The sequence below is a fragment of the Manihot esculenta genome, chromosome 3 (genome assembly GCF_001659605.2).
Source record: "Manihot esculenta cultivar AM560-2 chromosome 3, M.esculenta_v8, whole genome shotgun sequence".
Classification (NCBI taxonomy): Eukaryota; Viridiplantae; Streptophyta; class Magnoliopsida; order Malpighiales; family Euphorbiaceae; genus Manihot; species Manihot esculenta.
The window spans coordinates 4,307,726-4,334,374 of record NC_035163.2 but is presented as its reverse complement, the minus strand read 5'-3'; the positions used below and the strand labels follow the sequence as shown (position 1 = coordinate 4,334,374).

Here is a 26,649-nt window from a genome sequence, read left to right as displayed (position 1 = left end):
AATTTAATTGATTTATTATTTATCCAATCATAAAAAATTAATCTTAAAAGATATTAAATTTGGTATGATTTTATAAAAAAATATTTTAATTATTTTTTAAAAATAAATAATTTCAAATAAGTTAAGGCTACTTTTAAAAATTATTTGCGGGGCCAAAAACAGGCGTAGCGCACAGGAACCTATCCCACATCGACTTTAAAAGAAATGAACTTTTGAAAGCTGGGATCATAAAAGGAAGCTGAAGTGAAAGGGCAAAGCGTACCTTTCTCGGCCTTTTGGCTAAGATCAAATGTCTGTTCATATCAGTTTAATATCTGACACGTAGGTCCTTGGCCCACGTGATATTAAATTTATTTTTCTGTGCACTGTATTACTGCAGGGGCCTGGTGTACACCCCAATGCTTAGTTTAATCTTTGTTTTTAAATTTTTAATTCTCATATAATGTATAAAAAAATGTAAATTAATTTTGAGGCAATTAAAAAAAAAGACAGCTAAATTTTATAGTTTCTTTAGTCACTAAATCTTTAAACAGGTCACGTTGGACTCATGATTATATGATTTATGGTGAGCTGTTTATTATGTTTTTAATTTTTTTTAGTTTGGACTCGCACCTTCTTATTTTGTAATTAGCTAATTTTGACCATGTAAAATGCAAGTTGTTGTATTATTTGAAAAAAAAAAAATGACCACAAAGATTATAAATTTTAAATTATTCATTCATTTGATACGAATTATTTTGTAATTAAAATATTTATTTTAAAATTAAAATATTTAAATGAATTCTTATAAAGCCATATATAATTTTAAAGTTAAAAAGTTTTTCTATTTCAAAAAAAAAATAATAAAAACATATGCATTGAATTAAAATTTTGTGATTTTTTTCATTTTTGTGAATTTTTTAATTTTTAAACAATATGAATTCGAATATTTACTCTCTAAAATTGATTAGATTATTTCTGATCAATAAAAATTTTAATTCTCAGCTCATCCACATTTATTTGTATTTTTTCAATAAATTTATACACGATTCAAAAGTTTAAGAGGTTTATTTTTAAAAATTGCACTTTATTTATATTAAACACAAATAACTATTTTTATAAATTTTTTTAATGTATTTTATTAATTTTCTTTCTTACTCTATTTGTAGTAGTAGATAATAGAGAGAATTGATGATTTTTTTTTCAATCATTTCAGTTATATTAATCGATATTATTCATATCATAATTTTTTGAGTATAAATTTTTAAATTTGGAGATAATACCGGGTGAATTGACTTGTTAACTTTTATGATATTTAAGTCAACATGTGTGATGTGTAAATTACATAACCGACTATTAAAGAGAATAACATACATAATTATGGTGGTGATAAGCTCCTTATGTGTAATGAACCGAGTTTGGATATGATATGGAATCCTAAATAAAATAGGATAAAAATAATATTCTGTTATGAATAATATCATATTATGACTATAATTCTATAGTCATAGGACATTTAAATAATTGACATGATTTGAATTACTGAAACCTGAATTTAGTATATTTTAATATCGATCAATATTTACAGGAATTGAATCTTTAGATTCGGTGTCAAAAGATACATTTTAGATTTCGAAGTTCGAATTGCTTTAAAAGACTTTTTACACATTGAACAATTTAGGAGAGTGATATCCTTAAAGACTTTAGATAAGAGGTTTGCTTTAAAAATTCTAAGCAAATTATATTTTTAGAAATTTTAATGTTCGATCAATGAAGTTTTTAGGTTCGATCGCCGAACATTAGTTGGAAGACACGCCTACAAAAGAGTTTCTTGCATTAAAATAGAGAACATTTCCTCTCCGTTTCATGCAGAGGTCACTATAGCCCCATTCTTGATGCTTTGATTTTTTTTTTTTTTTTATCTCTTCAATCTTCTCCAAAAGACTCATAATTCTTCATTTTGTTTTGAAGATCAAGATTTTGAGTTTAAAAGCTACAAGTTCAAGGTCTTTCAAAAACCTCCTCCTCCTTTCTCCTTATTGGTAGAGAAGAACCGCTACCGGCGCTAGGATCCAGATCGGCTTAAGGCCGCCGGGACCCGTAGCAAGCCAAACATACCTCTTATCACCTGGTCAAATCCCATACATGATCAAAACATTAACATAAAAACTTAAACATCTGATGTAAATACCGAGCTTGACCTGTATGCAACATAACTAAAAACATAAAGAACCCCCGACTAGTGCCCTCAGCAACTCTAGCTGGGTCAATATAACATACATCAAGCTGAGATCACATCCAAAGAACTAGAACCTAACCTGTGCATGCATCAAACCACAAACATAAAACCTCCACTAGAGTCCTCATCAAACTCTAGCATGGTAAACAACACATGCCACAAGGTTAGTTCAAACACAACTCAACATTAAAACATTACATACATCATGTACTAAAAAGGGACTAACCAAGTCTTAGGGCCAAGCACAGTACTAATCCAAAAACATAACTCTACTTTACTTGCATTACATTACATTTCATTATCTTACAATCTATTATATCAATTTACATTACATGTCCACACTAACACTAATCTATTACATAGACATAACCTTAACTCTTGAGACTTTCCGATCGACCTCATACCTGCAACACTAGGGTTAGGGGAGAGGGGTGAGCTAAAAAGCCCAGTGAGTAGAAACAGAGAAAACAGTTCATTAATTACATGCTCTTATGAAATGCGTCACAGCACAAACAATTCACATAACGGATGGAGATGACCACCAAAACTCCCTCTGACTGTAACATAACATGGTGCCCGACCCTTCGGGCTCCTCAGGACTTCATTATGCCCGGCCCTTCGGGCTCCTCAGGACTTCATTATGCCCGGCCCTTCGGGCTCCTCAGGACTTCATTAACATAACATATCTAGGGCTATTGGGGTCGCCTTGGTCCATCCACATCAACAGTAAATAATGCAATGCGTCATATTCGTGTAACTAGTGCAATCAACCTATTACATATAAACATGATGCATGAACATGCTTTAGGCATTTGCTTTCTTAAAGTAAAAGATTAAGTTTAGTTCTACTCACCTCTGGCAGACGCTGGACTGACTCTGCAACTGCTAACACTGATGGCCTCCTCGGTCCCTCGGGTCCGATTCTACACAGGTGGACTCGAATGAGGTGCCAAACACACTCTAAACAACTCATAAACAACTACCCAAAAATCCCCTCAAACATCCTCAAAACATGCATAGAAAACAACCATGAAAAGGCTGGACAGGGCACTTTCGGCGGCACCTTCGGTGGCCGAACCCTCTCTCTAGAGACGAAACTCGGGCACTTTCGGCGGCACCTTCGGCGGCCGAAAGTCCCTCTCCAGAAATGAAAGTCAGGCACTTTCGGCGGCCGAACCTTCCTTCGGCGGCCGAAAGTCTGCTTTCAAGCCAAAACTCAACTTTCGGGGGCAGGGTTAGGCGGCCAAACCTTGCATCCACAGGCAGGTTCAGCGGCCGAAACTACCTTCGGCGGCTGAACCTGAGTTCGTCCAGAACTCAGCCTCTTATGCATACAAGCCTCCCAAACCTTCCAAACACCCCAAAACAAGCACCCAACCTCTAAAAACATGCATAAACCCTTAATCATGCGCAAAGGAGCTTAAACAAGCTTAAACTCCAACAAAGAACATCATAGAGCATACATAAATAGCTTATGACCCACATAAGCCAAAACCATCAAAACATCTTTAAACTTACTTAAAACTTCATTAAAACACAAGGAAAGCAAGGATCTACACTTACCTCTTGAAGATCGAGGGGTGGTACGATCCCTAACTCGGAGGTGTGGAGGATTCAAGCTCCAACAATCTCCAAGCTCCCAAAACTCCTACTTAAGCTTCAAATCTTCAAACACAAGGGTAGAACTCATGAAAACTTGAGGGATGGGTAGAGAAAGCACGAAAACGACCAAAGGAAGGCATAAACTCACCTGAGCTCGAGAATGGGGAGAAAACTCGCCCATTTTCGATCTGAGGGCTCTTTATAGGTGGCCTGGTCAAAGACCTTCGGCAGCCTAACGTGCCCCCTAAACTCATGCATGTTTGGCAGCCGAACTTGAGGTTCGGCGGCCAAACCTTGGTTCGTTCAAGCAAAGCTTTCGGAGGCCAAAAGCGCTCCTGAAACCTTCCCATGTTCGGCGGCCGAACTTCACTTTCAGCGGCCGAACCTAGCAAATGCCTCCTTGGTCTTTTCTTTTCAAAACTCAATTCTTTTCCATTTAAAACCATGAAATCAGTAAAAACATTTTAGAAAACATATTTTACCCCTCTAGAAGCCTCTGGCATCTTCAGAATTCCAGATTCCAACGGAGATTCCGCCGGAAGGTAGGGATTCCGATGCCGGAATCTAGCTGGGTATTACAGTTTTGGTTTATGGGTTGTTTAAAGAGAAAATTCCTATCTCATTGTTTTTTTGGATACATGTTGTTGTTGTTGGGTCTTCTTAGTTGTTTAGGACCCTATGATGTTGTTGCATTACATCTTCTAAAGTGTTATTGTGTTTTGATGTTGTTTTCGGGGATGATTCATCAAGGCATAATCGAGTTCTTCTTGTAGAAGAATCCAAGTTCGATCGTTGAACCTGCCCGAAAAGATTGCCACATTTGGCAGTTTAACCTACCCTCGAAGGAATGGACTTTTAGGTTTGTAAGGGACTTTAGGCTACCAAACTTATCGCCCAAGTTTTTTGTACAGCCGTTTTCAGTCCGTTTTCTACGTGCTTTCTAGTATGCTTCTAGGAGTTTCTTGGAATAGTTTTAAGTATTGTAAAAATCATGTTTAGTCCTTATTTAAGTCCATCTGTATAGGATCAGACTTGGAAGACCATAGAGGCCAACAATGAGGTAACTGCTTCAAAGAAAGGCTTGTATCTGTAAGAGGTGAGTAGAACTATACTAAACTCTTATTTTAATCGAATTAAATATTTTAAACATACTCATGCAATATGAATACCATGTATACTTGAATAGGTTGTTCTGCATTAGATTCACGAATATGACGCATTGCACTTTTTATTGTTGTTGTGAATAGATATTGGATGATCCACTAGTACTCTCTATATGATATGATATGTTATATATAATGGATATAGAAGTCATGGTCAAGACTCATTCTATACCCCTGGCAGTATATAAGAGAAAGATTAGGGTGCGCATTCTATGCTCCTGACACTATAGATATGTTAAGTTTAAGAGAAAGTCCTGAGGAGCACCCGTTGTGGGCCATACACTATTGAAATTTTACGGAGGATTACTGGTGATAAGTCCATCTTGTTGTGATTTACCTGTTTTATGATGCATACATTGAGCGTATGTTTTATTAAACTGTCTTATGCCATGTTTCTACTCTCTAGGCTATACAAACTATCTCTTTCCCCTAACTCTGGATTTGCAGGATCAGAATTAGTGTGGGAGTTCAGCAGCTTCCTTGGATATAGTTCCTTGTATAATAATTTAGTTATAGACATGTAATATTATTGTAGATTAGTGTTATGCTTTGCCTGGTTTTCTATAATAAACCTTTGTTGATGATCTTAATATGTAAAATGTTTTAATTTCACGTTATGCTTGAACAACTGTGGTATGTAATGATAACTATATTGGAGCATTTAATGAGGGCTCTATGTTTACAGTGATGGATGTATGCACATACGAGTCTGATTTATGTTATGGTAATATTTTTATGTATGTTTCTAATCAAGATTGTATCAAATATAATAGGATGTATGATGTATAGTAGACTTGCTATGAGCTCCAGTGACCTTAAGTGAATCTGAACTCTAGCACTGGTAGCGATCTAGTTTTTGGATCATTATACGTCACCTACTATTGCTTAAAAGAGTGCTCTTATATCGCCTAAATGGGCAATAATTTGCTTGGAAGAATGCTCTTACATCGCCTAAGGGAGCAATAGATAGTTTGAATTTGAGGAAGAGCCATTCAATACATGGAGCGTACTATCATTTTATAGGCGATATAACTTGTTAAAATTTATTTGTAAAATTAATTATTGTACAAGATATAAAATTATAAAAATTGAATTTGTATGAGATGATCCATAATGATATGTGATCGTAAAGTTAATGCAGAGTCTAAATAGAGATAGAAAACAAATATAAAAATGAAATTTAATTATTGCTAGCTGTTGTTTGTTAGACACATAGGATTACTTGATTGATATGCATAAACATCACCATTTTGCAATAAAATAATCCGTAGTTTTTTTTTTCGTTTATAATAAAGAGCTCTTATTAAACTATTAATATGATGGTAAATCTTTTTTTTTTTTAAATGGAATATGAGGATAAATCTTGTAAATTTTTTTGAAAAAGAAAAAATTTAATAAAACACTATTGATGAATTTTTATACTTAATGAAACCTCGAGAAATATTTAAAATTAAGATTGTGTTAAAATATTTATGCATTTTTTATGGATTAGCGACAACATAATTCTGTCGCTAAAAATTAATATTTATTGTTATAAAGTCTGACAATGTAATTCTGTCGCTAAAAATTAATATTTACCGTTATAAAGTCTGTCACTACGATTAGTGACATAAGTTTCAGTCACAATCAAATACGATATTAAAACTGTTGCAAATTTGTCGCGGAATCTTTTTGCAACGGAACAAAATTATTTAGTGATAGACGTTTTTCGTGATAAAATCTTAGATTTTTACTTATTTAATCACAATCTCCTTTAAAGTGAGGGAGATACATAATTTTCTTTTTACGATTTCTATAGATAGCGCTAATAATTTTATTCACATTATAATTTTTTGAGTATAAACTTATAAAATAGGAGAAAATACTGAGTGGATTAATTTGACAACTTCTTTTATATTTAAATTAATATATAGAGTGAATAAATTATGTAATTGAATATTAAAAATAATAGTATGAAAATTGTGAGTTGCTTATATAGTATGAATAGAGTTTGAATATAATATGAAATTCTAAATAAAATAGTATATTAAATTTTAAATAATATAAAATAAATATAATATTCTATTATAAATAATATATTAAAAGTCTACAACTTTATTATAAGTTATAGGATATCTAAATTTAAATTATCAGAACTCAACCATAATACATTTATTGTTTATGATTAATTGATTAAAAAATTAACTGTGTTTATTATAATTTTCATTGTTATTTATTTTAAAATAAAAAATAAAATGGAATTTGAAAAATTTCAAAAAAAATATTTTATTTTTTAAGATTAATGGATGTAACCGACACAATTTATTAATTTTATTATAATTTAATTTTTTATTCAATCACTTTACTTTTTGTTCAACGTTAATATTTTTATAATTTGTGCAATTAATTATCTGTTATTTAATTATCACAATTATTGTTATCATTTAAAATAACAAATAGAATTTGAAAATTTTCACACATTTTTTAATATATATATATATACATATATTTTTTAACTTAATTATATTTAAGATTAACACATGTATAATTATTTAATAAAAGGAAAATTACTCTTTATTTTATGTGGTATAACATAACTCATTAATTAATTTTTTAATTTAAAAAATATAGTAAATTTTTTAAATTTTAATTATTAAATATTATAAAAAATTACTCTTAATATAAATACACTAATTAGTACACTCTTTATAAAATTAAAAAAATTAATTAATAAATTTTTTTATATTATATAAATTAAATAGTAAAACACTCATGACTAAAACTAATGGCATGGATAATTAGTAGATTTTTAAAATATTTAAAACATTATGATATATTTTTTAAAATTAATGTAATAATTAATAAATTTTTTTATATATAAAGATTAAATAATAAATTTTTTATTAATAAAATTTCAGTTCTTTTACTATGGATTTAGATTTTTTTTTTCTGCATGATCTGTAATTAAATTCTAAAATTCTAAAAATTGATGATCAATTAAAAATATTTAAAAATATATATATATTTTACATTTTCTTATATTTGAAATACTTCAATATTGCACCTCCCTTTTCTACTCTTTTGTGCCTTCAAAAAGAGATTGAGAGAGATGATGAGGGAACCAAGAGATGAGAGAAAGAGCAGATAGTAAAATACAAAGGAAAATAAGTCCAATATATTTGCCTAAAATCTGAAGAACAAATCCCTAACTCTTTCAATTTCTTTTGCAGATCTATGGTTCAATAAATACATGCTTACAATGGGTGGTAAACTATAAACCCATTTTTTATAAGTGGAAAAATTATTATTTAATTCTTATAATATATAAAAACTCATTAACTTATCACTTGATTTTGAAAAATATAATAAACTAAGATTGAGTTTTTTAAAAATCTATTAATTAGTTTCTATATTAAATATTATAAAAAAATGTAAAATAATCTTAATACGGAGAGATTATTATTTAATAAATATTTTCTACAAAACTGAGAGACTAACTAATGAGTTTTCATATACTATATGGACTAAATAGTAAATACTTAACGGTTAAAACTAATGGAAGTAATATATTTTTTAAAATCTTAGGGATATTTTTCTATAATCAAGAAATTAATTAATAAATTTTTTCATAATATAAAAATTAATTAGTAGATATTTTTATAAAATTAAGAGACTAATTAATGAGTTTTTCTATATCATAAAAATTAAAATAGTAAAACTTTTGACGACTACAACTAACGGATCTAAAATAAAGACTTATTAGTAAATTTTTTAATAATCTTGAGATATTTTAATGTATTTTTAAAAATAAGTTACCAATTAATGAGTTTTCCTGTGAAGAAAAAAGATAGAGAAATGAGAAAAATACAAAAACACTTTATTGAATATCTCGAAAAGAATTAGTTGTTCCGTATAAAAAGTAGGCTTATATAGGCTGTGAAAAATAATTGTTATAGTCCTCTGTAGTTGGGTGTTTTCCTAAATAGGCCCAAGAAGATATTTATATAAACATGTTACATGTGAGCTAGCTAAGAATAGAAACCAAAAGAGGCTAATTACATTAAAAAAAATTTACATTTTACATATAAAGTAAATAATAATATTGATTCAATTCTCTACACCCCTGTCAAGTTAGAGCTGGGAGGAGAGTCAGATGCAACTTGGAAGTGAGATAATGGTGATGGCAGCAGAAAGTGGCCTGGTAAGGAGATTTGCCACTTGTTATGAAGTTGGAAGGTGGGATGTGCTGATGAAGCCTTTCTGCAGTTGCTCTCGCACCATATGACAGTCAATGGCAATGTGCTTTGTTCACTCATGGAAGACTAGATTGACAGCTATATGGAGGGCTACCTTGTTGTCACAGTGTAGAGGAATGGGAAGTGGAATCTCCTAATGTAAATCTTGAAGAAGCTAGGAGATCCAAATGAGTTCGAAGACAGTGTTGGCCATAGTCCTGTATTCAGCCTCAACTGAATATTTGGATACAATGTTTTGCTCCTTGGTTTTTCAAAAAATCAGGGATGAACCCAAGAATATGCAGTAACCAACAAGAGACTTTCTAGAGAAGGAACAATAAGCCTAGTTTGAATCACAATAAGCTTTAAGCTGTAAACTTCCAAAAACAGAAAAGCGCAAACTCTGGTGGAGTGTGCCTTTTAAGTATCTTAAGACATGCATAGCTGCCTCCTAATAGGGCTACCTAGGAGTATGCATGAATTGACAAAGATGTTGAACAACATAATTGATGTCTGGTCTAGTTAAGTTGGCATAAAGAAGTCTGCCAATTAACCTTTTATAGACATCTGGCTTATTAAGAGCTTGCCCAAAATCAAGAGACAAATGAAGCCCTTTAGGTAAGGGAAAAGGGGGTGGCTTGCAATGGAGCATGCCAACATCTCTCAAAATGTCCTTGATAAATTTAGTTTGGCTAAGCAATGTAGCATCAGGTGACCTGTCCACTTTGAGGCCCAAAAAATATTTAAGGAATCCTAAATTCTTAGTAGAAAATTTTAAATGCAGTGCATTGTTAATAATAGTGATGTTAGAGACTAAAGTTTTAGTGATAATTACATCATCCACATATATAAAGAATGTCATAAAAGAATCATAAGCATATTTCATAAAAAGACAGTAACCATGAGATGATTGAGAAAATCCCAAGGATTTAAGGAATCCTAATAATTCTATATTCCATTGCGTAGAGGCCTGCTTGAAGGCATAGAGAGACCTTTTAAGGAGACATACTTGCCTTGGCAAGACTTTATCATATCCATGAGAAGGTTGCATATATACCTCCTCATCTAAATGATCATGAAAGAAGGCATTGTTGATATCTAATTGAAAGATGGACCATTGTTTATTGGTTAATAGAGCTATGAAAGGCCTAACGGTGTTTAATTTGGCAATAAAGGAGAAATTATCTTTGTAATCCAAGCCCTCTATTTGATTGTAACCTTTGGCTATTAAACGAGTTTTACCTATCAATTTAACCAATAAGTTTACATTTAACTTTGTAAACCCACTTGCAGCCTATTGCTTTCTTTCCTTTAGAAAATTTAGTAAGCACCCAAGTTTTATTTGCTCAGGGGACAATAATTCAAGCTGCATAACTTCTACCAAGTGGACATCCTGGGATGCTTGGTCATAAGTATGAGGTTCAATGATATTAGCAACATTAGAGAGAAAAGAATGGTGATGATGAGTAAAGCAGAGAGAAATGGCAATCGAGAGAGTAGTGGTTGTTGTATAAATAAAATCTTGTAACTAGGTAGGTATTTTTGTGAGCCTGACTGATCTCTTGGGCACAAGGGATAAGTATGTACAGGTATAGGAGAAGTGCCAAATGTGGCAGAGGGTAGGTTAGGTCTCATACTCGGAGTCTATAATGGGAAGATGTAACACAATACTATTCTCAGTGTGGGAATCATGAAAAGGAAAGTTTTACTTATGAAAAATTCCATCTATGCTAATAAAGATGGAATGATCTTGTAAATTATAGAGTTTATAAGTTTTGTGATTCCCAACATATCCAATGAATATGGATTTAACTGATTTGGATGCAAATTTATCTTTGTTAGGACCTAATTTGATAGCAAAACATAGACATTTAGATTTTCTTAAGTGAGAGTATTGTGAAATTTTCCTAAAAAGTTTCTGATATGGATTGAGCCATCCCAGTTTTTCCATAGAAAGTCTGTTAATAAGATAGGTGGCAGTAAGAATACATTCAGACTAGAATATTTTGTGGACATTAGATTGAATTCTTTAAGCTCTAGCTATGTCCAGAATATGTATATGTTTCCTTTCTACCACTCCATTATGTTGTGGAGTGTAAGAACAGGATCTATGATGCAATAGAATATTTTGTGGACATTAGATTGAATTCTTTAAGCTCTAGCTATGTCCAGAATATGTATATGTTTCCTTTCTACCACTCCATTATGTTGTGGAGTGTAAGGACAGGATCTATGATGCAATATGTCCTTACTATTGAGAAGTTTGGAATATTCTTGGCTAAGGAACTCACATCCATTATCAGTTTTGATAATTTTAATGGTTACATCAAATTGCGTTTTTATCATGTGAATAAAGTTTGACAAGATAACAGTGGCTTGTCCCTTAAGGTGCATAGGACCCCATATATCCACATGTATTAGGTCAAAAGGGTGCATAGTGGTTGAGGTGCTAAGAGAAAAGAGTAATCTGGATTGTTTAGCTAGTGGGTAGACCTGGCAGTGTAGGTTAAAACCACCATTGACGTTGACTCCTTGAATATGTTTTAATTTACCTAAGATGCAAGACCTAATCTTTCATGAAGGTCAAGAATAGTACTAGTATTCATTCATAGGCTATGACCATGGAGAAGGCTTTCTTTATTCATATCAATTGCAGAAAGCATGGTATTTATAAATGATTTAAAAGCATACAACACATTTATCATTTCATGTAGACATGCAGTAATCTCAGAAGGTGAGAAACTTACTTAATTCAGTTTATACAAGCCTTTTTCTTCCCTTTCCACAGCAACCACTCTTTTAGTCAAAGGGTCTTGTATTACACAACAGGTGGAGCATATTATCAAACTCAGGAAAGAGTCTTTGATCAATTTGCTAATAGAGAGAAGAGAAGATTATAATGAAACTTAGGAATGTAAAGCACATGATTAAGCTTAAGAGATGCAGATAAAGCAATAGATTCTGCATATGAGACCTGAACAGCTGTGCCATTAGGAAGATGGATAGTGATGCATTTAGCTAGAAGTTGTAAAGTATCAATCATAGATTTATTAGAGGACATATGGTCAGTTGCACCATATCTAAGATCTAATTGGTGTCCATATGTCTTTTAGCACGACAAATAGTTTTTAAATAAATGGTATCTGCATAATCTGGGGTGTTTGATTCAGTTGCACATTCTGATTAATAATTGCCTTATATTGTAGTAGTTGCCATGATGGCTTTTCCTTTAATTAATTTGATTACTTCATATTGGAGAGAGCTTAGCATAGCATTAAATTCATCAATTTTGGTTATGGCATTAAGGGGATTATCCTTTTCAAGGAGGGATCCTTCTACAATAGCCACCATTCTACTTTCATTCCCCATGTTTTGGTTTTAAAAGTTTATCCTCTAATCTTACCTTTTGGTTTATACCAATCTGGATACCCTATTAATTTGAAACATCCTTCCTAACATGTCCATCCATGTTACGGCGAGTGCAATGTCCTCTCTTGGAGTCAAGTTTTCTTTATCTCCCTTAGGGTTGTCCTTGTGTGCTATAGAAGAGCACAAGGGACTCAATGGTCTCATTCATACTCCTTAAGACAGACTTCTAAGATTCAAACTTCAGAACCATGTAGTTAGCCTTGTTAACCGAAGTCAAAGGAGCCACTCCCAAAATTTGATCCCTTATAGTTCCATAAGTATCATTTAGCCTGATCAAGAACTGCATCAGTTTGTTACGGTTATTGATTTCATCAATAGCCTTAGAAGCACCACAACTACAAGGAGGCAAAGTCTCCATCAACCCTAACTATCATCCCAAAGTCTTTTCATCTTTGTGAAATAGACAGACATAGAGAGATTATCTTGAACCATTAAAGAGATCTTTCTATGTAAATGGTATATCATCGGCCCATTACATTTCTCAAACCTCTCAGCGATTTCAAGCCACAAATCCCTAGCCGAGGCTGTGTAGATGAATCCATCTACTAGATTTTTGGATATTAAGTTTAATGTCCAAGATGTGACCATAAAGTCATATCTCTTCCACTACTCATGTAGTGTAGATCCTTTATCAGGTATGGTAACGGTCTCCTCTATAAACTCTAATTTTTTTCTTGGTTCCCAGAGCTATTCTTATGCTATATGCCAAGATTTGAAGATAGTTTCTGTTAAAGGTGCAGTGACAAGAGTCATACCTGAATGATCAAACGACTGTAGTGTGAGCGGACCTTCAACTGCATAATTCGTGATCCGATCTTTCTCAACAACCACAACTTTCGTTTCTTCCTTACTGCTACCACTACATTCTGTTATTGTATTGGTCAAGATTATATTGTTATGCAATCGTGATGTGAGACAAAATAATCAATCTGAAGCGGGCAGAAAAGAACCATAATCTACCATGTGAAGAAAAAAGATAGAGAGATGAAGAAAATAGAAGATCACTTTATTTAATGTCTTGAAAAGAATTAGTTATTTTATATAAAAGGTAGGCTTTTATAAGCTGTGAAAAATAGCCGTTATAGTCCTCTGTAGTTGGGTGTTCTCCTAAATAGGTCCAAGGAAATATTTACACAAACAGAGCAAGCTATGAATAGAAACAAAAAAGGCTAATTACATTAAGAAACATTTACATTTTAGTAAGAAATAATATTGATTCAATTCTCTACATTTCCAATAACTCAAAGACTAATTCTATGTTTGGAGGAGGTTTTTAAGGTTTAAAATTCTTGAAACTATTAACTATGTTTAGGAGAGAGTACAGATTTTTAAAGTAAGGTATTAAATATTTTAGAAACCTTTTATTTTTTTCAAATAATAAAAAATATTAAATTTTAAAAATTATAAAAAAATCTTACCTCATAAAATTTTATTTTAAAGGGAAAATTATTAAAATGTTTAACTTGATATTGTTGTTAAAAGCTTATAAACATAAATATCTTCTCATAAATTTTAGATGTGGGATTGGGATTGTATAGTTTTACTAACTATATCATATAAAAATTACTATAGTACCCTTAAAAAACTTGTATATCAAAAAAGAAATTCTGCCTCTCTCATTTTAGCTTTCCTGCCCATTATTCCTCTCATATGCTTCTCTCTGTCTCTCAGATTCCCTTGTCTCTCTCTTATATATTCTATACATCTAATTTCTGAATCTATTAGTTCATCAAGAACATTGATGCGAGGTTGATGAGGGCCATGACATGAGCACCAAGACTTGCAATACAACTGCTTGAATCTCAAGGTCTCGGTTTGAATGGTGCTCTTAATCGGTGATCCTTTGAGTATAATTCCAAATTAAAATTCAATTTGTTTCTTGCTCATGTGCCCAAATTCACTAACATTCATTTTTTTAGGTTTTCATATGAAAACATCACCAATCTTTTGATGGAAATTTATTGCTCCCCTCTTCTCCCTCAGACTTAGAGGTCCTTTTTATATGGGGAAGGAAAATTAAAAAGATTATAATTTTTTGTGTTGCTTTAATTCTCTTTTCCAACTCTACATTAAAAAAACTCACACTCCCTTTCAAAAGAAAAAAGAATAAGCCTAAGAGGAAAATACATGGATCTTAGCCGCGCCCGCCATCACCCCTTCTTTGTTTGGTTAGTTCGGTTTAAAATCAAACCGAATAAATCAAAAATCGAAATTTTAGTATTTATAAAAATCAAATCGAATTGATTTTAATAAAAAATTGAATTAAATTAAACCGATCTGATTTGGTTCGATTCGATTTAATTTGATCAATTTTGATGTTTAATAATTTTTTTTTTATTTTTTACACTTTATTTTTAATATTTTAAAATTTAATTAAAATATTTTAATTTTAATATAATTTTATTTCTCTATATTATTAAAAATAATATATTATTATTACTAATCGATTCGATTTGATTTTTTCGATTTTTTTTTAATCAAAATTGAACTAAACTGAAATAACTGAAATTTTTAAAATTAAAAATTAAATCAAATTGAATAAAAAAGCAAACCGAATTTTAAAATTAATTCAATTCAATTAATTTTTTTGATTTAAACTAAATACTATTAACTCTCACCGTAACTTCATTTGGGCGTGGATTTTCGGTATTTATATAATTTTATTAAGTTTTCAATATAAAATTTGGTTTTTGTTGGAGGTTTTATTAACGAGGGTATTTAAAATTTTTTTATATATAAATAATAAGATTTATTAATAGTATTTATTACAAGGATATAATAGTTTTATTTTAAAAGTATAAATAATATTTTAATTAAAATTAAAAATTAATTAATTTTATTAAAATATAAGAACTTTTATAATAATTTTCTATATTTTAAGAATCTTACTTCACTCCTCCACAGGGTTAGTAAATTTCTCAAAAATAAACTCGCCTTTTCTACCGCATCGATTGTCAGTTTCTCGTTTGTTCTGCACAGTTCACACCTTGTCAGACTCGCCCCAAATGACTTTCCAAGTGAAAGCAATCGCCACCGAGTTTACTCGGAACATCGGTAAATCAACGCTATACTTGGCCCTAACAATTGCCAGTGTCAAATTCTCGCATTTTCTATTTCGCTTTTTTCGCTCTCGGAAGATGTCCTCTTCTTCTTCTTCCACCTCACCTACCGCGGATGCTGCAACACTCCGTCGAAACCGTATTCTCTCTAGCAAGTTATACTTCGACGTCCTTCCCTCAAAGGTCACACTACAATACATTCAGTACATGCCTCTTTGCTTTTTTGTTTTTCAAATTCTCCATTGAATTTGATTATGGAGTTAGATACTCTATCAAACAGGTTCCGCTTATTTACTCGTCGGCTTATGATATCTCGTTTCTTGGCATAGAGAAGCTGTAAGAGCTTTTCTTTCTTGAGGTTTATTTTGTGTTTGTTGCTTGGAGTTGTAAATATTTGGCTGTTTTTAGTTTTGAATTCTGATTGAAAATTTGCGCTATTTGCATCATTAACGTAGGCATCCATTTGATTCATCCAAATGGGGACGTGTGTGCCGATTTCTCATAGTGGATGGTGTGCTGAACAAAAATAGTATTGTTGAACCTCTGGAAGCTTCAAAGGATGATCTCCTTGTGGTAGTTTCTACATCTTTTGAATTCTTCCATGCTCTATTTTGGTTTTGGATGAATTTCATGCATAGTGTTTGCAGAACTGATTACTCAATAGATTGAGGCATAATTTTCTATTCTGCTTATGTAGCTGCACTAATTACCTTTAGCCTGCACTATACTATAACCCTTGGTGGCATAGTTATTAAAGGCGCGCCTGAGGCCCACCAGGCTCAAAGGTCAGCGCCTTGACACTCCCGGCTATGATTCAAAGGCGCATCCAGGCGAGCCAAGGCGCACTCAGGCGTACCTTGCGCCTCGCCCGCCTCGGAAATCCAGGCACTCTATTCAGATATGGCTGGCTTTTTCCTCACTTCAAACGCATATTCAACCACTTCTAGTAAAGAACATGTACTTACCTTTGTGTGCTCCTCCAGATCAATTGTTTTTTATTCTTCTTCTACTCCTTTCTTTATTTTTTTCTTTTGGATTCTTCTCATCCTCCTCATCTCTTTTTTTCTTCTTTTAGATTTTGCTTTTGGATTCCCTAATCTCTCTTTCTATGCTATTATGCTTCCCAAGTATAACAAAAAATTCCTTGTTGATGCCATTGTATTATCAAACGAAATTACATACTATTGTACAATACTAAAGTTATATAATTTTTTGCTGCCATTAGATTAATTATTATATTATTTATAAATATTAAAGATAAATTACAAGTAAATAAATATAATTTGTAATTACAAATTTTATCATATCATTAGAGTTGAATATTCTATAATTATGAAAGTAGATAAACCAAAATTGCCTTGTATTCCTTTAATTTTAATAATTATTCATATTCATTTATTTATTATTTTTGCACCTTATTTTGCTTAGGCGCACGTTTGCGTCTTGCGCCTAGGCTCCAGGACCCTTTGGCGCCTTGGTGCGCCTTGAGCATTTAACAACTATGCTTGGTGGTCATTGTTCTAAAGAACACTCGAAAATGCTCGAGAGATAAAGAACCACCACTGATTTATGGTTGTCGTGTTCATTTGAGATTAGAGTAAGATTGGGCAACATTTTTTATGTCTTTTAACTAAATAGTTATCTTTACCAGGTTCATTCAGAATCTTACTTGAGCAGTCTAAAGAGCAGTCCAAATGTTGCCATGATAATAGAGGTGATGTATAATTCTCCCTTTCTGTCTGAAGTCTGATTTCTTCTATATGATTACTTACTTGACTTTCTTCTCAGTGTTAACCATTATTTGTTTTGAACATTTTTTATAATCTTCAATTTCATCACTTGTCTGTATCTTTGGATCTCGTAACTCAATTAATCCAGATAAATTGTATGAAAGAGATTTTGATTTGGTACAATGTCATTATCATGGTCTCAATTTTCCTTGACATGTCCTTATCCTTCTGTTCTGGTTTAGTAGTTTTTATTGTGTATTATGCCTTAACATTAATATAATTGCCAAGCTAGTTTTGTATTACTACTTAATTGAGGTCAGTTAATTATTTAATTGCAATTTGCGCAAGCCTTTTGAAAGATCATTTACTGATTCTGGAAAATGTAAAACACAGGTTCCTCCCGTTGCACTATTTCCTAATTGTCTTGTGCAGCAGAAGGTTCTTTTCCCATTTCGCAAACAGGTCTAATCATCATTTACCTTCTGCTTTCTCACAATGTTTTAGTTATAGCGATATTCTGATTGTTTTATACTATAGGTAGGAGGAACCATCTTAGCAGCTAAACTTGCAAAAGAGCAAGGATGGGCTATCAATGTCGGAGGAGGGTTCCATCACTGTTCTAGTGAAAAAGGAGGTGGCTTTTGTGCTTATGCAGACATTTCTCTTTGTATACATTTTGCCTTTGTCCGGTTGAATATATCAAGGTAATGAATACAGCTTAGATGAAATAGATGCTGTTTTTGCTTTTTCTGTTGATGTCATACAGTCATAGTCTCAGTTCATAACTATCTTTCATGAATGGACTGCACTCATCATATGTGACAACTTGCAGGGTGATGATAATTGACCTTGATGCACATCAAGGAAATGGCCATGAGATGGACTTTTCCAATGACAGTATGGTTTCTTTTTTTCTCATGGTGCTTGCATTTGACTTTTGTTTTTGACTGATAGCTTTTGACATTTTTAATGGAAGGCCGAGTCTATATTCTGGATATGTATAACCCTGGAATATATCCATTTGTAAGTTGCACAGACTCAAACTTGTTTACTGGTTCTCATTTTACCCTGTTCCGTTTGTCACTCTCTCTGATTGTTTTAGCATTACAGTGGATATCATGTAACAGATTATGCTTACTGTTATATGATGGTTGCTTACTTCCGTGTGATTGTTGTTTAACAGGATTTTGAGGCAAGGAGATACATTGATCAGAAAGTTGAAGTAGCTGTAAGTCATTTTACTGTTTTATTTTTAAAAATGTTTGTAGCTGTTTTTTCCTTGTTCCAATGTAATGCTTCTTTGTTCCTACAATTGAGCAGAGTGGGACCACAACAAATGTGTACTTGAGGAAATTAGATGAAGCACTTGAGGTATACAGTTGTCTGTTGTGTGCTTTGCCTCTATTCTCTGCTGGACTGTTTCATTCACAATTGAAAATAAGCTTTTCAATTTGCTTTAACAAGGAAACCTTGGAACTTATGTGCTATATGTTGTCATATTGTCATATTCTCTGATATTTTATGTGCCTTGTCTAGAAAATTACAGGGCCCTTTGAATTATGTCTTTTTGTTGTTTTCACTCGTCATCCTTGTACTGCCTGGAACATCTCTCTCTCTCTCTCTCTCTCTCTCTTTCTCTATTATTTCTATACACAATTTACAATTAACAATTTAAAACAAGCTTGAAAGAACTCCAACACCTATAAATGTTCCTTTTCAGCTTAGTTAATTTTAGTGCAGCAGCACATGATGTCTTTACTTCATAGTTCTTAGGCATGCATTTTTACTTTAGTGCTTGTGCCCTTAAATGTTAACTTCCAATATACCTCATTTTATTCTCACATTATCTCTAGACTTTTGTTGTTTTATGTTTAAATTTGCTAACTGATTGTCTGGAACAGATAGGCTATCTATTTTTATTAATGTTAATTTTTCATCATAATTATCTTCATGTGAAATTAATGATTACTAGATCTGAATATAGCTTGCTGATCAAAAAAAGTTTGATCCTGAATTGGTGGTCTACAATGCTGGAACTGATATCTTAGATGGAGATCCACTAGGCAGGCTGAAGGTACCATCACCTTATTTCCTGTTTCCATGGAAAGTATAATTTGATATCAAATTACCTAAATGCTCATGTACGAGTGCAACACCTATGACCTTAGCTACATTCTACACGAACAACTTACTGTGTCTGAGCTATCTGACATTTTCTAATTGAGTGAATTTGCCTTAATTGAGAATGCATTTTCACAAGAAAACAATAGAAATTTAGTCATCTATTTTTTCCCCTTCTGATGATCTGTGGAAAATTGGAAAAAATAATAATAAGCTTCATATAGTGGTTTATTTGGATGAATAATCAGGAAGAGGTCGTAACTCTCAAGACATATGTTGTTTATTAGTTTGAATTATAACTTACGTAGGTTTCATATAGTTTTAATTGATGAGGTCAAATCTATAGGTCTCAGATACTAAAAGTTTTAATCCTTAGTGATCTGTCACTATCAAATACAGAATTATAAATAACCTCATGGAAAGGAGATTTTTAAAATTTTTGTGATGGCAGTGATTGAATAAATTGAATAATTTACTTTTCCTTTTTTATTAACAAATTATTCATTAATTGAATAAGTAAGAAAACAAAAGAAAACCAAAAACCAGAATAACTGAAAATTAATATTAATTCTTTCTCAAATATTATAAAGGATGTTAGCAACATGAGAAATTTATATTGTGTTTACCATTGACTGGTGCAGGTCAGTCCTGATGGAATCACTGCCAGGGACGAGAAGGTTTTCAGGTTTGCCCGTGAAAGGAATGCTCCTCTTGTCATGCTGACATCAGGTCCTATGATATTTCTAAGAATCTTGAAATTAGCTTCGATACTTGAAAGTTGCATCTGCTTTTATTTGAGCTCACATGTTCCTTATCCGAGTTCAGGAGAAAAAATGGCTCATAACAAAGAATTGTCTTTTGAACTCGATATTTATTCTTTAGTGCTTATCAATTTGGCAGACCAGATATTGGCTTCTTAGTCACTTAACCCCACCAGGCTTTATTCTAACTAATTCATCTATAGGAAAACTGCAAATTGCTCAAATTGCATTAAGATGTCCCAGGAAATCTCTTTCACTTTTGGATAGATAAAACCTGAAACTCTGCAGATTCATGGCAGCTAAACCTGTCTGGTATATTGAATTGGCAAAGAACTAGGTCTTTTCATGCTTTCCTCAATTCTAGAGGACGAAAGCGATATTTCATGTAGTGCCCTAATGCATTAATGCCAAAGTAGATTCAAATATATTTCAGATTTTGTTGGGTATATCTTTGATCCATATGGGATATTCAAGATTGAATATCTGATATCTTGGCTATTCTTGGATTATTTTCTGCCAATGGATTTTTAATTTTTTTTCTTGTTTCAGGTGGTTATATGAAGAGCAGTGCTAGAGTTATTGCAGATTCAATAGTAAACCTCTCAAAGAAGTGTTTGATTGATTTAAACCGTTGCAGGTGAAAATTCAACTGCTATATAGGTTATCTTTTTCTGTTACATGAATAGCAAAACCTCTTTTGTTCCCTACTATTCAGATAATTTTGATTGTATATAAGACAATCTCTCCATTTATTTGAATTCTTTTATCTCATTCATACTAAAATCATCCATATAATCTGAAATTTTAAATTCGTATATAACAGAAATAATTTACAACAGTAAATAGGCGAAAATCTTTGACTTTCGTCTACAAAATCAACTAAACTACACTTGACGACCAGTTTGATCTTTAATTAATTATTATTAGACTTTAAATTAAAATTAAAAATACAAAATTTAATACAAATTAAATACAAAATTTCAAAAATCGTTAGATGAAGCTCAAATCGATTCGGTTGAGTTTTCTTTATAATTTAATTTATAATTTGATGAATTAAAATTTTAGTTTATTTAATCTTTTATCAGTGTTGATAATAATAATAATAATAATAATAATAATAATAATAATAATAATAATAATAATAATAAATTTACTATTTAGACCATATATTATAAAAGAATTTATTAATTAATTTTTTTATTTTAAAAAATATATTAAAATATTTTTTATAATTTAAAAAATTTAATAATTTATTTATTTATTAATTTTAACTAATAAAAATTATAAAAAAAAATTTAAACTCAAATATGATGAGATTAATTAATAGATATTTTAAAATTTTAAAAGATCAATTAATAAATTTTTTAAAATATTTTTAAAAGATTAATTAATAAATTTTTTAAAATTATAAAAATGATTTAATGTATTTTTTAAAATTAAAAAAATCAACTAATTAATTTTTTTAAATTATTGTGAATAAACTATAATTTTCTTCAATAACAAATATTAATAATTTCTCTAAAGGTATAAAACCATTTAATAAATGTCGATAATTTTGTTAAACAAATACAAGTTTAACTTTCATGACAAAACAAAAGTTTTTGCAAATGTCATTATATAGATATATAATTTTCTTTCATTTTTCTCTTCTTTTATGTCATAAAATATTTTCAGTAAACCAATTGTTTTACAGTTAATTTTATTTAAAATTCCAAAAAAGAAAAACTCATATTTTCTATGGTCCAAAAGTCTCTGCCATAATGATATTAAAAATTATTTGTGATTAAAAATAATAAAAACATCTTCAAATCAACTCATATTATACCAAAAACGGTTGTTCCATTTCAAGAAAATTTTGATTTAACCAAAATAATTTCTAATGCAATTTTAATAATTTTTTATTAATGGCTTTTTAATTGAATTAAAAATAAATAATAAAATTTTTTAATGATATTATTTATAAGCCTAAAAATATTCCCAAATTTGTGAACTACTATAATACGTTATAAATTATAAAATTCGATTTAAACCTTATTTAGTTAGAATAAATATACTAAAAAATATAACTTTTCAGAACATTTAAGAATTTTCCTTTTAATTTATTATATTGTAGGTATTTTTTGAAAATTTGCTTATTGAGAAGTAATTTATTATACTTCAATATATCTTGGATTTATGGTGATCTAAATTCATTTAAAAATTTCTCGAATAATTATATATGCAAAATAAAATTTTAATTATTCTATATGTATATATATATAATATAATATTGAATCTATACAAGAAATAATAGCCAATTTATCTCATAGCCTTAGAATTAGTCCAAAGGCCCAAACTAGAAGTAATTGGGTCCATTGGTTAGGCCCACATGTCTAGTGTTGCTTGGCAACGGTGCTCCGCTTGAAAATCAGTCTTATACACATGCAGCTGATCTAATCGGCCTCATAGCAGATAACCCTTGACCTCGATGATGGTTCTCTGTAAATCTCATCTCCTCATCATCATCTGCTTTTCTTGTTTGCTTTGCTCTTGGGTTGATTCTTTAGGTTGCATATGGCTGATAGTGCTCTCTTCAACTCCTCAGACTTTATGACTACTGATGCAGGAGATTTTCTTGACTGTTTTACTGGTGGCCAAAGCAGCTCGGAGAAGACCGGGTTCTAGCCTAGGATTGCTACCATCCGGTTTCTTTTCTTCGAGTCAAGGTTTCTGGACTGGGCCTATAGCTTTTAGGGCTTCTTGTTGTCTCTCTTTTATTGGGCCTACAGGCCTTTATTGTTACTGGATCATGGGTCATAAAAACAAATAATTATATAAGTTAGATATTGCTGTCCATACAAGCGGACTTTGCTGGATATCACTTGAATGAGCAGTATTTGGTTTAAATTGAAAAAATTGATTGAACTGAATTAATTTAAAATTTTAGTTTTATTTTTTATTCATTTTGATTCGATTCGATTTTTAATTTTAAAATTTTTTATTATTTCGGTTCGATTGAATTTTAATCAAAAAAAAAATTAAAAAACTCAAATCGATTAAGGATAATAGTATATTATTTTTTATAATATAGAGTAATTAGATCATATAAGTTAAAATATTTTAATTCAATTTTAAAATACTAAAATAAAATGTAAAAAATAAAAAATTTATTAAAAATTTAAACTGATCAAATTGAATCGAATCAGACTGATTTGATTTGATTAAATTTCTGATTAAAATTGATTAGTTTTGATTTTTATAAATACTAAAATTTTAATTTTTAATTTTTTTAGTTCGGTTCGATTTTAAACGAACCGACCAAATACTCACCAGTAAATTCAATCAAAATATATTTAAGTGAATTTTATATTTTTTTATAAAAAAATTTATTTATTTATATCGCTAAGTATTTATAAAAAAAATACATACTAAAATAATTTATCCATATGAACTCAAAAATAAATAATTTATATTAAAATAAAGTACAAACCAAGTTTAGAAAATAATTTTCTCTTGCTATCTAAATCAATCATTATAAAGGAGTCTAAAGTCCAAAATCCTTATATTTTGACTTGAAAGTCGGTCAAACTGATGATCTGTTTTATTTATAATTAATTTAAGTCTTTTGAATTTAATTGAACTAAATAAAAAAAATTTACTCTATTTTCACCTAAGTACAATAGCGTAACCCGTAAACTATGCAAGAGGCACTATTTGGAAAAACATTACATAAGAATTTAATTGAAATTTCTTAAATAATCATGTATAATTATTTTATTTTTTTAAAGTGGTTTTTTAATTAAAATAATTAAATTATAATGTTCCAAGTAGGATTTATAAATTTAAAAATTTATTTGCCAATGAAATATAATTTTGAAGTTAAAATTCATTACTTTAAATTTCAGTTTTTGAAGTCCATTTATTTTTACTTTTTCAATTTGATTATATCTAGTTTATTTTTAGTATAATTATTAGAATTAAAATTTTATATTTATTTTATAAAAAAATAAATAATAATATTTATTTTTTAATACATAATAATATTCAATTTAAGCCCACAATTTCTTGCAGTAAGATGTAATCCACTCTTGCTAGGGTTTCTTTCTCCTTACGTTTGCAGGCTAGGGTTTCTCGATTTTTTTGATATTTTGTCCTTCTTAGTCTGCATGCATAGAGTTGCCAACATCTGCGTTACATCTTACTATCGAGGAGGAGGTGGTGATTGCTATCTTTAGAAATTCTGAAAGTTCTATTTTGCAACAAACTAAAATATTTTTGTGTTTTATTGGCATGGTGCTAATGAAAAAGAATTTTAATGTACTTACATTTCGTGTCACCATGATCTGTAGTTGGAAGCAGCAAAAGAGTTGTGGATTTCATCAGCTTGGTAATAATGTATTTGTGTTCTAGTTTTTTTATGAAAAGGACAAACGCTTCGTATAGAAGGGTGGACTGAAGTATTTCCATGACCAATTGATTGTGTTGCGTGATATAAAGGAGTTTGATACTCTTGAAGCTATCAAATTTTCTGATTGTCAATTCTAGGTAAGGGCTTATGGTGTCTCCTTTAGCTATTTTACTCCATCCACTACAAAGGTAATTGTCCAACTAATTGGACAGTTCATTAAAACTGATGATGCTGATGGTATTAGATGGGCGAAGGCATTGCATTTTCTATGGCTATTTCGATTTATAAACCTCTCCGACGAGGGGTACTGTTGAAGCTGGCATCAAGTGAGGTTAAATAGATACAGTTACGTTATGAGCGCCTCTCAAAATTTTGTTATAGTAGTAGAATTATGGGATATGTGCATAATGATTGTGAAACAGGCAGCGTAGGAGAGGAATTGTAATATGGTGACTAGCTCTACAGTGTTCCTAATAAACTTTTTCAGTTAAGGAGTCAAGTGGAGAAGGAGAAAGAAGCTAAGTTAGTATCTGAATTGAGGGCTCTGAGTGATAGTCTTGGTCACTGCAAAAATAATGGCCAAACATCTAATGAGGTAACTCTTTCTCCTGTGAATGAGTTGTTATGCGATGTTGGCAAAATTAAATTTACACTAGCCTTTACCTATGCAACCATTGCCTATTGAAAACGTAGGTAAGGAAGAAAGAGCCTCTCAACATGTTGGGGTAAATTCTGGTGTTACTTCTATATCTGTTCTAATTGGGATTGCTAGTATAGGGTCGGACGTTGATTAGTTTGTCCAAACCTCTAAATGGCACTGCACACCCCATCTTATGTTCTCCACGCCTTGAATAGTTAATAGGGAAGCTTGACTTTCATTATTACTCTTTTGATTTCCCAGCCACAACTACTACTTTTGTGAAGCGTATATGCTTAGTTTTGAATGATGATATTACAAAGGCTACTACTAGCAAGGGCCAGGGTCCCCTACAACAATGAAACTCTTAATCTACAACTGTCGAGAGCTCGAAAACTCCTTGGCAGTTATCGTCTAAGGCGCTTATGTTAGTGTCAAGTTCCTGATATTTTATTTCTCATGAAAATACGTGTTAATGAACATAGGATGGAGTTTATATGGATTGTTTTGGCCTTTCAACACATGTTTATGGTTCAAGAAATTCATTGGGGTGGTGGTTTGGCTTGTCTCTAATCTACCTCTTTCTTTGACCTTGTCATCATATTCTCAGCATCATGTGGATTTCCTGATTGGGGCTAGTACAATGACTACTTGGCATTTTACTGGATTGTACGGCTGGTTTGAATGCATCATAAGCATCGTTCTTGGCAACTATTATGTGATTTGCATATACGAGATAGTTTTTCATGGGTCTATGTGGGTGGTTTCAATGAGATTCTTTATCACTCAGAAAAGATGGGCGAGACTTCTCGACCAACACAATATGTTGATGCTTTTCAAGGAGTGCTTTATGAAATAGGATTGTATAATCTAGGATTTTTTGGGTATCCATTTACATGGGATAATGAACGTTCGTGTTTAAGTTTTATAGAAGAATGCTTGGATTGGGCTATTGCTAGCACTTCATGGTGCGATTTGTTTCCTAATGTTATGGTTATTCATTTGCTTCGGGCATGTTTTGATCATCTTTTAATCTTGTTGGAGTTGGATGCTAATATGGCTCTTCCTATTCGAGGGAGCTCGCGTTTTCGATTTGAAGCAATATGGGTTCGAGATAATTCATGTTGTGCAATTGTGCATGACTATTGGCAAAGTGTAGGTTTTGGGGAGGCAGCTGGTAGTTGGTCAAGGAAGGTGGTTGTATGTACTGAGGGGTTAAAATGCTGGAATCGTCTTCCTTTGGTCATCTTGGGCGACAGAAACAAAATATTACCATTTAGTTGGAAGTTGCTAGAAAGAAGGATGATGAAGAAGCTTTGCAGAGCCAG

The 26,649-nt window shown here is 31.3% G+C and overlaps 1 protein-coding gene and 1 non-coding gene across 2 annotated transcripts; both read left to right on the top strand.

The window, feature by feature from the left end:
• Positions 1 to 258: 258 nt before the first annotated feature.
• Positions 259 to 458, top strand: LOC122723399. Its single transcript, XR_006350348.1, has one exon. It is a non-coding gene; the product is annotated as a U2 spliceosomal RNA (small nuclear RNA).
• Positions 459 to 15,559: 15,101 nt separating this feature from the next.
• Positions 15,560 to 21,055, top strand: LOC110610497 (histone deacetylase 2). Its single transcript, XM_021750429.2, has 13 exons — positions 15,560 to 15,868; positions 15,966 to 16,021; positions 16,141 to 16,258; positions 17,337 to 17,399; positions 17,809 to 17,877; positions 17,953 to 18,119; positions 18,248 to 18,312; positions 18,392 to 18,438; positions 18,599 to 18,643; positions 18,736 to 18,786; positions 19,400 to 19,489; positions 20,178 to 20,265; positions 20,847 to 21,055. The coding sequence occupies exons 1-13, from the start codon at positions 15,632 to 15,634 to the stop codon at positions 20,936 to 20,938; spliced, it is 1,188 nt and encodes a 395-aa protein (XP_021606121.1). The 5' UTR covers positions 15,560 to 15,631; the 3' UTR covers positions 20,939 to 21,055.
• The last annotated feature ends 5,594 nt before the right edge of the window (positions 21,056 to 26,649 follow it).

What these genes read in the sequence shown, in the direction of transcription:
- LOC110610497 (XM_021750429.2), top strand. Translation starts at nt 15,632, where the DNA reads ATGACTTTCCAAGTGAAAGCAATCGCCACCGAGTTTACTCGGAACATC. An exon ending in GATGGACTTTTCCAATGACA is followed by an intron (nt 18,313 to 18,391) that starts GTATGGTTTCTT and finishes TTTTAATGGAAG; the next exon opens with GCCGAGTCTATATTCTGGAT. An exon ending in TCTTGTCATGCTGACATCAG is followed by an intron (nt 20,266 to 20,846) that starts GTCCTATGATAT and finishes TTCTTGTTTCAG; the next exon opens with GTGGTTATATGAAGAGCAGT.